This window comes from Spea bombifrons, chromosome 3 (assembly GCF_027358695.1).
Source record: "Spea bombifrons isolate aSpeBom1 chromosome 3, aSpeBom1.2.pri, whole genome shotgun sequence".
NCBI classification, from domain to species: Eukaryota; Metazoa; Chordata; class Amphibia; order Anura; family Pelobatidae; genus Spea; species Spea bombifrons.
In genome coordinates, this window is record NC_071089.1 from 63,889,247 (window position 1) to 63,906,486 (window position 17,240).

At 37.9% G+C, this 17,240-nt stretch overlaps 1 protein-coding gene across 2 annotated transcripts; it reads right to left on the reverse strand.

Moving 5' to 3' along the window:
* Nucleotides 1–426: 426 nt before the first annotated feature.
* PRDM1 (PR/SET domain 1) lies at nt 427–16,077 on the reverse strand. 2 transcript variants are annotated; one of them, XM_053461007.1, is made up of 7 exons: nt 15,946–16,077; nt 10,441–10,686; nt 7,610–7,729; nt 5,424–5,673; nt 2,898–3,982; nt 2,599–2,727; nt 427–2,242 (listed from the first exon to the last, which is right to left on the reverse strand). In XM_053461007.1, the coding sequence occupies exons 2-7, from the start codon at nt 10,618–10,620 to the stop codon at nt 1,688–1,690; spliced, it is 2,319 nt and encodes a 772-aa protein (XP_053316982.1). In that variant the 5' UTR covers nt 10,621–10,686; nt 15,946–16,077; the 3' UTR covers nt 427–1,687. The 2 variants fall into 2 exon arrangements, with proteins under 2 accessions (XP_053316982.1, XP_053316981.1); XM_053461006.1 differs by lacking the exon at nt 15,946–16,077 and adding an exon at nt 11,850–12,041.
* Nucleotides 16,078–17,240: the final 1,163 nt, after the last annotated feature.

Below are 17,240 nucleotides of genomic sequence, written 5' to 3' on the forward strand. Positions count from 1 at the left end.
ACAAAGAAATAAAAGGTGCAGAGACGATAGATATATAAAGAAATGCACATTTAGATTTAATTTACATTTTTTGACAATTTGCACATAAATAACATTGTAAACCAATTTGTAAACATAAGAAATTTTGTTCTAGCAAAGTAAAAAGCCTGTTAAACTTTGGTCAGATTTTTTTTCTTCTTTAGAAAAAAAAAACACGCACAATTTGCTACATTCATATGAAACGATATCCTATTGAAACATTTTTTTTAAAAGGTGATACATTAAAAAAAAGTATTTGAAGTCAATACAGAGACGCACTACTGGCAACTACTAAAAGAAGCATGTGTCCAGTGACAGTAGTGATACTTTGGTATATATTACATTAATACTTTAGTGCTTGCTACGTAGATTCACAGCATCTTGCAAACTTCTGCAAACGCGGATCAATTAAAGCTGTTGTTGTTTTGGTACCTTTTAATGATATTTTAGCACTGACAGAAGGCATGCTCCATTTTAGACATTACTATGTCTTACACGTTCTGCAAACGGGCACCATCGCCTTTTTGGGGGGGGTCTGCCTGCTATAATGGAGCAATAATCTTTGGAGTCAGTGAGCAAAGCGTGCGTGCCGTCTGCACGCTGCACATTTTTTTTTTGGTTTCTCTTTTGAAGTCACAAAGCTTCTGCACCACTGGACACAAGCAATGAGGTAAATTGTCAAACGACTTTGCAATGCCCTTTTCATTTAAATTAAAACACAACAATAAAATGTACAAAATAAACTAAATACTGAAGGAAATGACTCACAGGAGGAAAAACGACAGTAACAGAAATACCTGGACAGTTGGCCTAAAGCCATGGACAAATCCTGTCTCCTAGGGATGGGCCTGAACACTATATATATATATATATATATATATATATATATATATATATATATATATATATATATATATATATATATATATCTCAGAGCCGATTCCCTTCCTCTCCCACTGTTGCTCTGCTTTTAGGATGTTTTCACAAAGACGTGCATATTATATTTTGCTGTGGCACCATACCCCATTCACATTAATCTAATTATTCCAGTTTTTATTGCTCAGACCGGCATACGATCATTCAGAATGTCCAATGCATGGGAGAAGGGAACGAGTCACAAGATATCAATTTAAGTAAATATGCCAAGGATTAAAAACAAACCAAAAAAGAAAACTCCAGCTTTGGCAACAATTTCTTGTTCAGTGGTATGGAGGGCCTAACAAACCTCCTGCCTTTACACAAACTTTTTTAAGTTAAAAAAAAAAAAAACTGCCAAAAATATCTACATGAATGGCCACTTAAAAAATTATGTACATAAATATATATATGTATATATAGATATTCAAATTACAATGATTTCGCCCTTCATTGTAAACATTTGCTAATTATTGCTTTTAGAATGATACGTTGCATAATAAATTATGAAGTACTTTTAATAATTACGGATATATGATTGTCTTAATAATATTAAGTGAGTAGGCAATACACAAATCCCTGCCCTGTTCTATGCCCTGAGATTACAGGAGTTCCTTCTTGGAGATAGGGTTAATTTAAGGGAAAACACAATTTCACAAGTCAAAAGGCTACTGTGCAGTATTTTAAATATAAAACAACATAATGCACCAGGAACCCCCAGCATCCTACAATTAACACTTGTTGCTTCTGTCAGTTAGGAGTCCGCTTGATCCATGGATTCTTGTTTAACCTTCACAGGTAACACAAAGTTGCCATTGCTTCGAACAGCAGCTTCTGGCTGTTCGTAGAAGTTATGTCCAGATGTGTGAAGTCCATTTCCTGTACTCCTGGACACTTTCATATTTGCACCTTCAATCTCCCGCCTGATGAGGGACATCATTTCATTCTCCACCGCTGGCAGCATGTCTATGTCTTCCATGTCATCTAACCTGTCTGCACTGTCACTGATATCAAACTTTTCAATCTCTTCATTGACGCGATTGAGTTCCTCCCTGGTCAGGCCTGGTCTCGGCATTACCGGACAGTTCCCCTTCATGTGGAAGCTGAGGCTGCACAAGTGGATGTAGCTCTTGTGGCAATGGATGCATTTGTGAGGGCGTTCCCTTGTGTGAAGGCGCTTGTGCAGCTTGAGGTGGACAAACTGAGTAAATTTTGCTGGACACAGCTTGCACTGGTAGGGCTTTTCTCCAGAATGGAGACGCAGATGAGTCTTTAAATTACTTGTGCTGCTGAACCGTTTGTGACATACCTGAAGCAGAGAACAAAAAGGGTATATTATAGATTTCATTATTGGAATACTGAAATTATGCTGAAAACAGTTGAAATTGTTTAAGGAATGTTTAAAATCAAAGAATTAAAATCTGTTGTCTGGCTGGTAACTTCTCTGGGTGTTGCCATTGACCAGCTTCATTTGCAAGTTAATTTCTATAATGGGGAACAACTAATTTCCATACGGCCTCATTGGTGGTGTAACAAAATGGGCAAGGCTAACAAACGTAGTATCTAACAGTTTAACATTTGGCTGTCAACATAATTAGAAACGCTAGTTTCCAGCACATATGATAGTTATATAAGATGGACATTATGATTTTGTAGTGAACATACCTGACATTCATGAGGCTTCTCCCCCGTATGTACCAAAAAGTGCTTCTGTAGATGTGCCAGCTGTGTAAATCCTTTGCTGCAAGTCTGACATTTGAATGGCCGCTCACCACTGTGTACCCGGAGATGCACCTTTATTTAAAAAAAAATAGGGATGACAGGCATAAGAATGTGTTTGTAGGGTATAAATTCACAGGATATCTACAACTAATAAAATGATTTTAGCTTTTAAACCAATCATACCTACACACAACAAATCAAGTTAAAAATATAAAGAGTAACTGAGTCAATGTTATCAATACCTTGAGATTTGAAAGTTGTCCAAATGTCTTTGAGCAAACGTTACACTCGTATTTGATCTTGCCATTCTGCTTTTTCAGTGGGTAGGGAAGAGTCTTATAGCCAGTCATATGTCTCTTGCTTTTAATGAGATTGATGGCTTCATCGCTGCTTGTGGTCATCACAGCTGAGGTAGGTTTTGGTTGCATTATATGGTCTGACGTTGCTGCTGTTCCAGCAGTAGGCGACCCACTTGGAGGACTAATCTGTTTGTCTTTCATGCTAGCAGCAGCGCCCGTGATAGAAAAGGCACTATTGGGTGCAGGAATAAGAAAATCTCTTGGTTGATCAGGTTGACGTAGTCTATGGCCTCCCTCATGGGGCAAGGAACCCGGGAGAGCAGTTGGGTTCAGCATGTGGTGAGGAAGGTTTCCACCCCCAAGGACACTGCTGTAAACAGAGTACATTCTTGGGAAGAGATTGAAATTATTCATGGCATTAATATTGTTTAATGCGTTGAGGCCATTGCAACCAATGCTGTATGGTGGTAACAAGAACTTGGAGTATGGAGAATTATAAGGTGGCAAAAATGTTTGTGGGAGGTGACTGGCTGGGGGTGCATAGCCATGGAAAGAACCCAAGCCTTCAGTGCTAAATGGTCTATTCAGGAACGGGTACAATTCTCTGTGATCCTGTGACAAGTGATGAGGTGAAACAGAAGAAGAAGGGCTACTGTGGGGGCTTTGGTCTGGGCTACCTCTTGATGATGGACTTGGTGTGCCGGATGGTTGGATTGGAGAATGCATCAAGTAATTTTGTCTCTCCATGGTGTACCCCATAGAAGCATTCAAATAGTCTCCATGAATGTGGGATGGAAATGGATAGACTACCCGTGGAAAGAAAGATCTCTCAGGGCTGGAGTTTTTGTGCAGGTCCATTGTATCTTTTTCAGGAGAGATAGCATTAATATTGTTCAGTAGGAACTCCTTAGATTTGGTTTGGTTTGTCGTGTTCTTCAGAATCTCTTTTACACTGTGCTCCTTTTTGGGTGTGCTTTTTTGGACTTCTTTCTGGGCAATCTGATCCTCAGTGATGATAAGATTGTGCTCTGTAAAATAAATACTACAGTAAGTCAAGTGGAAATAATACATTAGTTAAGTTGACAAATGTCACAAATAATCAACCAAAATGGAACATTCAGATTTCCATTAACAAAGTTCTGTGTCAAAGGCTTAAAGCTTTTATAGGCTTTGCAACTACGTTATGCTAAGATAATTGTATTTTCATGGAAGAAGGGAAGATAGCAGATTTTTTGTTTGTTTTGTTAACACAGAAGCGTACCAACTTCAGCAGCACTCAGCAGCTGCTCACTAGGAGACCACTTTAGAAACAAAAATACTCGTGACACGAAGAAGGTGTTGATCTAGGCTATTGATTGAGAGCATTCAGAGGAGGTAGACTGAGACCACTAGTTAAAAATAAATACAGCTTATCACGCTGATCTGTCTTTCACTGGGACATGACAGACAGGAAGTTCAAATTTGTTTCTTTTAAACTAAAAGGGAAAAAAACAAACAAAAGAGAGGAGGGAAAAGACAAACACTTCGGCTTCCATAGGAAAGCAATCTTAGAAGATTTTACCTTGCATTTTGATTCCCAGTAAAATGAGTAGTTAACAGATTTTAACAAGGGATAAAAAAAAAGCAAGAACTCATTTTAGCTATTTTTTGCAATACGTTTGAAAGCAATTTGGCAAGCTAAAGTTCGATTTATTGACAGGGGTCTGGTTGCAAATTTTTTTTAACCCTCTGGTACAAAGGGTGCAATATTTTGTACATCCTTTGGTGACCCAAAGTTGCAATTATCAACTTATTGATTTGATAGTAAAGATCAAGGCCTATACCATGACAATTCACGTGGAGACATAGTACTGGTGTATAGTTTCAAACTTCAAATAAGATAACTTCTATAATAATAATAATAAAAAAAAGTGGTGTATTTTCTGAATAAAATTTCAAATAAGCCACCACGGCGAAAGTTTAAGTGAAATAATAAAAAAAAATATAGAAAAACCAAATACCATGAAACTGACAGTAACTTAGATCTGTTGAGATATGTGGTAGAGCAAGAGATAAAATCAGGCTCTCCCCAAAGAAAGGAAGTAAAGTTTGAATTCTAAAAAAATGACCTCAAATGGTTTGCTCAGAGCTCAGCTCTTGGTTTATGTGGTGTCTGTTAACGTGTGAACACTTTTTCTTTGTTATCTGAAATGTACGTTCTTTCCTATATGACACTATTGTGCCACGCCAGTGCTTTTCTACACATTTGATTTCGGTTTAAGGAAAAAAGTGCTCTTGTCGAGCAGCCCACTTATCGAAATGAAATTTTGTACCAGAGAAACCTTGCACCACCCTGCTAGATTTCAGGTACTTTTTATTTGCAGAAACACCCACTGTTGAAGTACATCCATTTAATTATGGGCTTTATTCTTGGATCATTTAGGCAGTGCTAGCATTCTTATCATTCCGTGTACATTCTAATCTACTTACTGAGATTCGTCACAAGGTCTCCTGAGGAAGGATAATGAAGTCTGTCAGCCAAGTCCCGGCAGTACCACACCAGCAGCTCATGATTGGCTGGAATAGCCTTAATTGTGTAGAAATAAATGTTCATGCCATTCTGGCAGGCAGCCAGGTTCTGCTCCTGAAGAGAGTGCGCTGGGTTCACGTAACGCATCCAGTTGCTCTTATCTTCATTATACCCGTCAATGAAATGATGAAATTCCCCATTAGAGTAGATCTACAGGTGGATAAAGAAAGGGGCATATGATATGATGAGGAAAAAGGAAATCTCTATGTGAACATGTGAAGAAAAGATCAGCATTAACACACAAACATCACAATTTCTCTCTTAGAAAAAAAACAAACAAACCCCAGAAAATATCGTAAATAGGAATTTTAATTCAGACGGGTTGCACTTATATTTAGATAATATAAAGAAATATAGGGATATGATTTTAATTTACTATTCAATGTTAAAAGTTAACAAACTTCATTCTCTTTCATTTAATTTTTGGTTAACTTTTTTGTACCCAGGGAGACCAAATCTTGTTATAGTTCAATATATTTGCTTATATTTAGATAATGTGATTAGAAGGTCTACTGAGTTAGGAACAACTTATAATTACTATGTTGCTCAAGAAGAAGCACCTATGGTTACTTGTTCTGATGATTTAATGATACCAACTTCATCATTACACACTCATGTATTTTTTTTTAAAGGGACAGTGTCATCACTACACTACACTACGTCAAAGCAGAGTTTCTCTTTGGCCGCCCCAATCCCATTCCACCCCCTGCCCCCACTCCCTGCAAGACTAAAATAAAACTTAATTATATAAATACTTGGAATGCAGTCATGTTGCAAAACACTGGGTGGGGTAAAGGTGAACTTCACCTGCCACAACAATGAGCCATAAGCTGGAGCCAGGCCAACAGTGTCATTCATTCTCACTCACTTTTCCTCTCACAAAGACAAGCACAGTCTTGTACACATCTCTCTATACGCATACACACGCACCTATCATATCACTATAAAATAGGAATCATTTACAATAGGAACATTAAAAGTGAACAACAATGGGGAATCGGTACAATCTCTGCACAGATCAAACAGCGAAACATGCTTTATTGGTAACAGATATGTGTGAAAGAAATGCATCTAGCCAATGCTACCCCAAAACTCTGCATTTAGAAGCTAGTATCGGTAGGATCTTAGACTGGGAAACTGCCACATATACTTTGTCTAGGTAAAGGCAAAAAGGCTAACAAAGCTCACAATATGGTAAATGTATTTGTTCTGCTCGACGCTCAGGCACACAAAGGGTTAATGGTATATTAAAATGCAGTAGTAGCCACAATTGGTCCTTAAGACTAGCATTGTGTATGTTGTCTGCGGCATTTCAAGCACAATCACTTTCTTTTGAAAGCAGCTTTGTGTAAATGTTAACCGGGGGGGGGGGGGGAATAAAGGTGGCTGTTTCAGTGCATTGTGTCATTTGTCTCAGGGATTATAAGGAGTGTGGGTTTCCTTATTTTCTGGTGCCCAGAGCCTTTCAGGAACCCCAGAAGGGTGTCATGCCATGTTATAAGTGGAAACCAACTGTTGCCATATTCGAACTGCCGCTTGACCCTCCAACTTCCACAATCTCTCACGGCACTTTATCTCAAAGGGTTAATGAGAAAAGCAGTCATTTTGTGTGTGGTGGTGGGGATGGCATGTTCACGAACAATCTACCCCCAGGTTGGGAGATTTCCACGTAAAACAAAAGCGCAGAGAATGTGCTGACTCACAGTACACTTACAAGAAATAATGTCACTTAAGGGGTTTGTTCAACACCACACATCCTCTAACTCAATGCATGAGCCAAGTGAAGGGAACTTCTTTTCTTATGTACCAGATGTTCCCATCGCTGCCAGCAAAGCCAGGAAGTGAATTGTATCATTTGAGAAATGATTTGCCACAATTTCCTCTACCTGTGCTTCACATTTCCTCTTATGCGTGCGTACGCGCAATGACGAGCATTTTCTGTAACAATTTGGCGAACAATGTCAAAGCAGAGGAACCAATGGACTTGCGTTGGGCAACAAAATCAAGCTCCCTCCACGTAAAGGAGCGACAACGAAATGTAGATGTCTGGGGGGTTCTAATGTCTGCCAATACACTTGTAACTCACCCGCCAAAAGTATTTTCTGTTAGCGTTCTTGGGGACAGTGTCATTTGTGAAGATTTCACCAATGAATGGCCCAAATCTGGTTCCTTTGGGGATATATTCTTGGCTTACAACTCCGATTACCTGGCAAAGAAAAGCAGAATAAGTACAATGAGTAAAACATATTTAAAAGGCATTCGCAGGGCATAAGGAGTAGAAATATACCACCCTGCCCAAACATAGACAATCATTTCAACCTACACAACGAACATATAAACAACCATAAATGACAAAAGTAGGAACAAAAGTATTTTTTTAATTTGAAATTATTTATTCATTTTAAGCAATACCCGTAAATAGTTAAAAGCAACTATCTGTAGCCAGAGAGAAGGAAGACAAGCTCAGCTATAGTGAACTGTTGTTCTTGGTTGTAAAACACGGTCACCAGACTGTGTCTAAAGTATTTTTAGTTAAACCAACACATGTACAACGCAAAAAGAGCAAAGTATAGTTCACGCTTCATGACTGGACTGGAAATACTGGTGTCTAAGGTGAGTATGAGTTTCTTTGAAAGGGACAGTGAAGCAATCTTACGTACCAGCAGTCAAAGTAAAAGGATAAGGGCTGCTAGAATTTAGCAGATTAGATAAATACTGGAGAGACCAAAAGAGGGCGATATAGACAACAACAAGTGAAACACGCATGGCTAGACCTGACATTTTTAAAGCTAAACTATAGCTCATATAACTTTTCTTAGAGTCCACAAGTTCTCAGATACATTCAATTCATGGGAATACCTGCAAGTTTAAATTTAAAACGGCTAAGCAATAAAGGTAGGAGATGTGCGTGGATTGGTGTCAGAAGTTCCATTTTAGTGGCACTGTGGATTCTTCTATTCTTGCTGAGCTATTATTCACCTGCAAATTTGGGTTCACGACCAACTAGGTTTCAAAACTTCCCCGCAAGACATTTTTTCAGATTTTTGTTCTGATTAGCATGTCACATTTGTGAAAAAGTTCTTGAAAACCCCCTTACTTGAAAGTGTCGAACGTGAAAAACATCTGCTGCTGAGGTTTCAGTGTTCAGTGACACAGCATGTTAGATTACTAGACTTTAGCTTTCACATCCAAAATTACATCTTTTCAAACCCCAAAATCAGACCGAACACAATGCTGCGGGTACTATTTAAATCCCCCCCCCCCAGAGGATTACAAGGTTCTACATTTAGGTGTCGTATACTCTTAAAGGGGAAATCTAACATACTAAAACACTAAAAGAAAAGATATGGAAAAATTTCAGCTAAATGGTATTTAGCAGTCGCAACATCTTTTTGTACTCGGAGATGTCCTCTCGGTGATTAGGAATACATTAAAAACACGGGTAATCTAAACTGGGATGAAACTGCCACTGTAACTGATCAGAGGTCCCAATGATTCATTACTGGGGCAAGGCCTTTTTATAAACACTTCAAAAGCAGAGGCAAAGGGCTTTTAGCAAGTTCATACTTAATCTTCCCCCCTCAGAACCTACCCCATTTCATTACAAGCACCACTGACCCCTCTGCTGGTTTTAAGAAAAATCAATCTATGTCATTATGTTGGGTTACAGAAGGCTCCCTGACAACCAGTGGCATTAGAAACAATAACCAGTAACCTGGTTTTCACCAACAAACATATAGGTGCTTTGTGAGAAGAGACAGGGGGGATAGACGAGTAGGAAGTTGGGATACTGAACAAACATAATATAAGAAGACACCTTTGCATCCGGATCCTTGAGTGACACAGTCGCCTAACATTTAAGCAGCGGCACAAGCAGAATTACAGGAGATATGATCATCACAAAGATCATCAAGATTCTAAAAGCACCTTCCTCTATATATATATATATATATATATATATATATATATATATATGTTCAAAAGCACTACAAGGTAGTGAGAAGTCAACAGGCAAGGAACGGGTCAAAAAAACTAATCTGCTCAGATCAGATGAGTTTCTGGAATTCAAAGACTTCACAACACCAAATAAAACGATGAAACTGGGGTTCTAGACTCAGGACACATAATCCATATTAAACATAAATGACCAAACACTAAATGAGTGCCGGAAACAGACATACTATATAAGGCTTAACATTTTAATACTCCAATCACTTGTACACATCATGATGATGTCCTAACTGTAGTATTAATAATGTCATGACACTTTGGCAATGAAGTATTTAATAGAGTGCAGGGTGAGAAGCTGTTCAGCCGGAAACCTGTGGAATGCAGTAGCACAAAAGGACCGACTCAGAGATGATTACCCAGCTGATCGCCTCGCTCGTACACCTAGCTATAATTGCCATATAAAAATGTAAACAGCCCGTTGCTCATCCCGGCTCACTTCACAGCCCTTATAAAAACAAAAACCTGAAGAATGCACCCACTTGAAAACCCATAAATTACACTCTTGGAGGTCTTTTTTTTCCATGTTAAAGGAGCAAACAAATTGTGACAATGCGTACTCTACAAAAAAACTAGAAGTGTGAAAATAATAAAGCTCTCTCTTGTATCTCTAACTGAACGTATGGAGAGGGTTTGTAAAAGTTTTAACATTGATCCCTCAAAACGATTGTTAGAAATGTGCTCTGCCATCTTCCTAAAACACCTGGTCAGCAATGAGACGACAGCATTCATAAAACACAGCAAAACCCCCAAAAGGTTATATTTCTTCATAAACAGAAATACATTTTTTTTCAAACACTTTCAAAGTGGCAAGCAAACTATATCTTATTATCCAGATGCCATATTTTCCCTAAGCATCCTTTAATGTCAAGTAATCAAATACATTTTTAACCCTTTAAGCCTACTCACCTCTTTGGAGCCAGACGCATATTTGAAAAGCAGATTTCTAGGCAAAGAAGCTTGTGCCTGGGTGAGATTACTTCCATCTGAGCTGTCCCACGAGTGATCCTTCACAATATAGGTGCATTTCGCTTCAAATTCAGCCTCGGGCCACAGCGTCATATCGACTCCTTCCATGTCCATTTTCATTGTCTATTATGTCCCCTCCAGTTGGGGAGTTTCAAATAATTGAATTGTTCTTTGCCGTGTGGCAGCCTGGAAAACGGGAGAGGAGAAAAATATATGTAAGCCACGAACGTCCTTCAAAGAGGTGGTTTCCTTTGAGACTGTGAGTAATACCCTGTCTGAGGTACATTAGAACATAAATTGTATAGCTGATACATTAGTGCAGTAAAATAACTTAAGAAGTCCTTAGCTTTGTTACCAGTATATCAGTGTTAAAATGTCATAAAACAACCAGGCTATCAACCTACCTGTAGTACCCCTAACCCCTTAGAGACTGCTCCTTGCATGTCCTAAAGTGTCTAAGCATGTCTGGAGTCAAGGCTTTACAGTACTCTCTCTTTGGAAGTACTGCTTGGAAAGTGTCACAAACAAGAAAAGGAAGAGGAAGAAGCTGATGTCTGACTGAAGCTAAAAATGGAATTTGCATGCTACAAGGAGCGGAACTCAGTCCGACTCTTCCGAATGGGGAAGCCTGAACTTTCCCACCAACTTCCAGCTCATAAACAACTTTCAAAACAACCTAACCCCTCTCTGACGTCTTCTTTTTCATCCTGCTGAGGACAGAAAGAGAGAAAAAAAGCCTTACATCCTGCCTGCATCCCTTGTAGCAACAATGTCGCCAAGATCACTGCAAGGTGGTCGTAGCTTAACTCCTTCCGTTTCAGAAAGCCGATTCCAAAAAGTCACAGCAGTAAAGAAGTCTATCTAATGGGAATCCACATTCCACACATTAGCCGGGACATCACTAAAATCTGCCTTCAGATTACCCGTCATCCTATACTGATACTTGCTTCAAGCTGGATATGATGTGTGAATCAGTTTTCACAAAGTAAACATATTACAAGATATAGTAAAATACACTTTTAAAGCCAACAGGTTACATTTAAGACACAACATATCAAAAAGCTGTATTAACAGAACAGATACAATATACATAATAAATTATAAAAAAAAGATAACAAATATACAAATTCACTGCTTTGGTATGCCTGCGCATACACACAGAGAAATCATAAAAAATGCTAAAAACCCTAAAAGCCCCATAAAATGACTGAAGTTTCAATAAAGCACATTGGAAATTTTTTTTTTAAAAAAGTGGCTACGTATGCTGTAAGAAAATATTATTAAACTAAATGCTTTGCAAAAAAAATAATAATGAAAAAAGACGAAAAATGAGAAATGAAAATCCTCACCCAGGCAGATTCCACACACTTTTCACAACAAAAATCCAACATTGGAGGTGATCCGATCACAGACACAGACAAAGCATTTTCTTTCCAGGACTTGCGGATCTCAGAGATTAACAGACTCCACACCTTGAGATCTCTCCTCGAGCTTGCTCTCGCTCATACTGGCAGACAGGTGCTGCACGCTGCTGAGAATCACTGAAACAGTGTGTGTGTGTGTGTGTGTGTGCATGAACTGCACTGCTTACGACTGCTCACTGCCAGGGAGGGAGGAGCTTCACAATACCTGGCTCATCTCATTGCACGATATACGCACATTGTTAGTAAATTTGGAAGTCTACAAAACTTTTTTCAAAGAAATACTTTTTTTTTGTTTTGTTTACTTCTTCACACTGACTATACAGGAAATAATAAAATTGTTTATGGTATTTCACAAATGCCTTGCAACAAAGAACGGGGCATACAAAATAGATAATGCTGTACTGAGCCTAGAAAACAGAGCGGCAGAAGTAAAATATATAGTCCCCTAAGCTTTCAAGACATCAGATGTCCCATCAACAACTATTATATGTTTTCAAGGCTTTTTGGTGGTCCACCATAACACACATTTCTCTATGAATTATTTTGTTTTCTTATTAGTGTTTTAATGGTAAGCAAAATGAAAAGAAAAAAAAAACTCACAGAAAGCGATAGATCGCATAGAGCCAAAAAAGTTTCTCATGCAAAGCAGCCAAGGAGTTAAACGGGCGATGCTGACTTGTTCCATGCACGCATAGGAACAATATGTTCAAACTCAAGGTGGCTCTAGCTACACAGAAAAGAAAAACCAAGACGCTTTTCAGATGTAGATGTGTCGAAAGCTTTTCATTTACCATTAACAGCTCATAACGCAATGCAAAGGAAACAAAAAGTGAGAAGAAGAATCAAAACATAAACACAGCTCCAGTTTTCTTATGTTAAGTGGTAGCTTCTATAGGAACTTTACGGACGGGAAAACCAAGAAAAAGATTACTTTTCCCAACGTAGCCAGCCAATCTGCATGCAAACTTTTCTAGCTCGCGCAACCTCTGAAAAGCGTCACAAAGTCTTACTTACTGAGCTCATTTGCACAAAAGCCAACACGAAAATTCAGTAAAGTTGAAACCGAAAAGGTTGCTTGTACATAGGCTGTGTACGCCTTTGTGAAAAGGAGCCTCGAGAGTTACCATACTACATGTATAAAGATGTGCTAAACTACTTTGTATGCACACTACTACTATGCGTATACAAATAATATGTTTATTCGGAATAATGCAGGGTGGAATTCCCTGAAGAGAACGGAAAAAGGAAAGAAATAAATGAAACGCACACTGTCCATGAACGTTAATGATGTGCTAAGACATTTTTCTTTCATAATGTGCTCACCTTTCATTGTAGGGCATCCTAAATTCTAAGAAACTTCACATAAAAAAGAACAAAAGGGCCCTTTCATCTTTCACATGGGGGCACATTATTAATTGGTCATCACATGACCAGTACTTAAGATGTCTATATTAAAAAAAAAAACAAAAAAAAAAACAAATGTAGACTATTTACCATATATTTCATAAAAAGCTCTGTGCGATTTTAAAGTTAAAACTTTTATTTCAATTTCGGCTCCTAACCTCCATCTCTTCATTAATCAGCAGTTAGCATATGTTGCTGCTTTCGGCTATGTAGCAATCAGCCTAAGACGTTTACAATTTGGTCTCAGAAATTCCCTTTTCTGTGTGTGAACATGTACCGAGCAAGAGGAGCGTCATAAAAGCCCCGTGTGCCAAAAATCTGCAAATGTGAAAATACCACGGCATCAGATAAACATATATTGCCATAAATTATATGCCTACGGTAATATTTGTTTTTTTGCACACGCCGATTATAGTCTACCTACAGCAAAAAACAATTTTTTTGAATAATCCCAGGTTTTTTTTTTCCTTCCTCCTTTCAATTAATAGTTGACACCTTATCTGCCTTTAAATGTTGCAATGTTTACTGTGCAAAATCCAGAGAAGCTTTGAAAATAGAATGGAGGGGGAAGGGCAAGACACTATAGGCTCTTAAGACTATGTCCTTGCTTATCACTTTTTCTATCAAACAGGCTATTGTTTTCCGATAGTTGTGGAAGGTGGGGTAACAGTTAATGTTCAATAGGTATCTCTCAATCCCCTCAAGTAATACGGTTGCTGAAAGAAGAGCAACACAGAGGCTCTTCTAACTTCTTCCGACGGGGGATCCAAATGGAAGACTATATGGAACTGATACAGAGGCAGGGGTGGCTTTTTTTAACCAATCCCCCAAGCAACTCTTCATGAAGAAAGACATTGTTCTTACAAGAGATAATCCTACAATGGAGAGTCCATTAGAGGTATTAGAAGGATGGCAGAAGCTGTGATCTGCAAGAAGGGCCCTGTCCGGACAATAGACAATTAAACCTAATAAATCTGCACTTCTTGTTGCTGTTCTAATTCCTTATAATTGTGTGCTGCTTGTCCTGCCTCCCGCCGCACGGGGGATGATGCGTGTTTCGTATAATCTCTCCGAGTACCTGACCTACTTCCTGACATGGTCTTTTCAGGACCAGTCTTCTGTCCCATCTGGACCTTTGCCTGAAGCTTCTCTAGCACCACCCCCCACCACAGCATGATGTAAAGACAGAAAGTAGCGAGTGGCAGACCATCCCAAGACACAGTCTGATCAATATTCTACAGCACCAGACAATACTGTACGTTAATCTGCCATAACAGCTAATCATGCTCAATTTGGCTCACCAGTGATTAAACTGTACTTTTCATTAAGCTCAATGATGAAGCCAGACGCACAATGCAAATCTGAACGACCGGTCGCCAGACCTACAATATGTTAACAAGAATTGACACAATTTAACCTTTTCAGTGGTGTGCAGTACAGTAAAGCTGCCCAATCCACATGCAATTTAATTGCCAGCGTTGTAAGATTTTTCTTTTTCGTTACCTCGAATCCTGAAAACCTGACGTGTCCATCAGACTTGCTCTAATGAATAGGTATTTAGAGAATTTGCCCTAAAAGCTGCATCCCATTTTCAGTTAAACCACTGGTCTGTTCTCCATAGCCTATACAATCCAAATTGTTGGATTGATGATATTAATACGTATTATACTGGAATTGATCAACACAGATCATTAATACGGAACGCAGAAATATACACAATGCAAGATAATTTTGGGGAAAGTTCTAAATCAATTAACTATTGAAATTACAAAGAGATGTAGGTGCCAAGTCTGACTGTATGGGGTATCAGCAAAATGAATTCACAGATTCACATTTCTCCGGAAAGCAGATTACTACTCAGTGGCAATAAACAACTTGTGCATATCTCCCTCACTGTATGCCACATCAATCTTTGCCACCAAGTATTTTCAAACTGTTAACAATATATCTCAGATAACTCACTTTCTTGTGATAAAGCAGAAGCTAGCAGCACCGACAGGAGCTTAACTGATAAAACAGTGTCAAACTGAAACCATTTATCATATAAGTAGGAGTCAAGCTGAAATATGGGCCCCAGGATATAGATTGATCTGGTACAGTACATTAACTAGCATAAATAACAGGCAAAGGTAAACACTTTTACTCAGGGCTAAGCAAAGAAAAACAGTGGGGGCCCTTCATCTACCCAACGTAAAGAACTTCAACCCGCTCTATTAGCGGCGTGAGTTCTCTGGGTTCTCTTAATCCCATCCAAATGTACATACATTGACTAAAGAAGAATACACATCACACCTGGGTAGTAAGTCATGTCAGACAGGGCAAATACAAGGGAACACAACACACCGGTGCTGAAATGAATATAATATATATACAAATAAACAAACAATAAAATATACTGTTTTAAGAAAAAAAATCTCAACAAAAATTTTGAAAATTAAATAAAAATCATAAAAAATACAAAGCAATGAGAAAGTGTGTAAAAAAAATAATACCATGAAATAATATTCAAATATACAAAGAAGATGGTAATATTTTTTAAAGTTTTTTTTTTCTAGTGAATTACCGTATCCTGGTAACTCTTCAATACAGAAAAATATAGAATAAAATAAATTTGTACCTTGACGTATTCCCACAAAGCAGATATCCAGGGCACAGTAAGTGCATTCCAGTTTTACTCCACGTGCAGGGTCTGTATTTTGCTCTTACCCATTCACTGTCTGCTATACACACACACTCTCACTGGTTCTTTAAATCTAACCTTCCCTCAGCCTGCACCAAGGATTTTAAAGTTTGCCTTTTTTACATCCCTCTCCCTCCCCTTGCATGAACTCCACCCCATTTAGTAATTAGGCTTAACAAGAGCAATTAACAAAACAAACTCTTTTGGCCGGCCGGCTAGATAATTCCCATTGCCAAATTGTTTTAAGATGTGCAAGACAGTTTGCTTAGGCTGAGTGAAATCAGAAAAAAAAGCGACTTAAACAATAGCAATCCGGCTTTATACATGAATTTGGTTTAAGCCACATGGCTTGTTTGTCTATGAGTGAGCTGATCAATGGTCTCCACAGGGGAACAGTCAACACTGATATGTGTATATATATATATCACATATACACATACATATATATATATATGTACACATATATAATATAATTTTTAAAGGATTCACACACAATGTCAACTACGTATAACGCACACTTTAGCATTATATAGAATTATAGAATGATAATTAACCATTTCCGGTTGGCTACTGTAGGGCTGATAATACCATTAACACACATCTGAAGGAAAAAAAAAACAAAAAACATCTACATGTACACTAGCGCCTGGTCACAAATTCTTAAGGAAAAAAAAAAAGTATATATATATTTTATATTTAGAAACAATCTGCTTCCTTATTAAACAATAGCTTCTATTTTATGTGGTAACGGGAGAAGGGTGACTCAACTATTCAAACTATCCGAAAAACTGAAAAAAGAAACAAAAACCAGTAGAATTAAATATATATATATATATATACAATTATTTTTTAATTAAGTTAGAATAATTTTGAATTCAATTATTTGAAATAATAATCTATCCAATGTACAATGCCTAATTTTATCATAGTAGTTTTAGACTGGTTGGACATAAAATATAGGCAAAATCTGAATTTTAAAACAAACTTCCCCACTGTCTTTTTAGAAGGTGTTTCCCTGAAATTGTAAGTTATTGTGCTGTTCTCTTAATTTTAAAAATTATCCATATTCCTTTCTTTTCTGAAATATGTTCACAAAAATCATGCCAGTCTTTGTAACTTTAGTATCTATTCACCTATTGTACTGATTTTTTCTTCTTTTTTTTTTCAGACCAATAATCTCACAAGGGACAAGTGGTAATTGTATATTATAGACCTTGATGAAAATCAACACT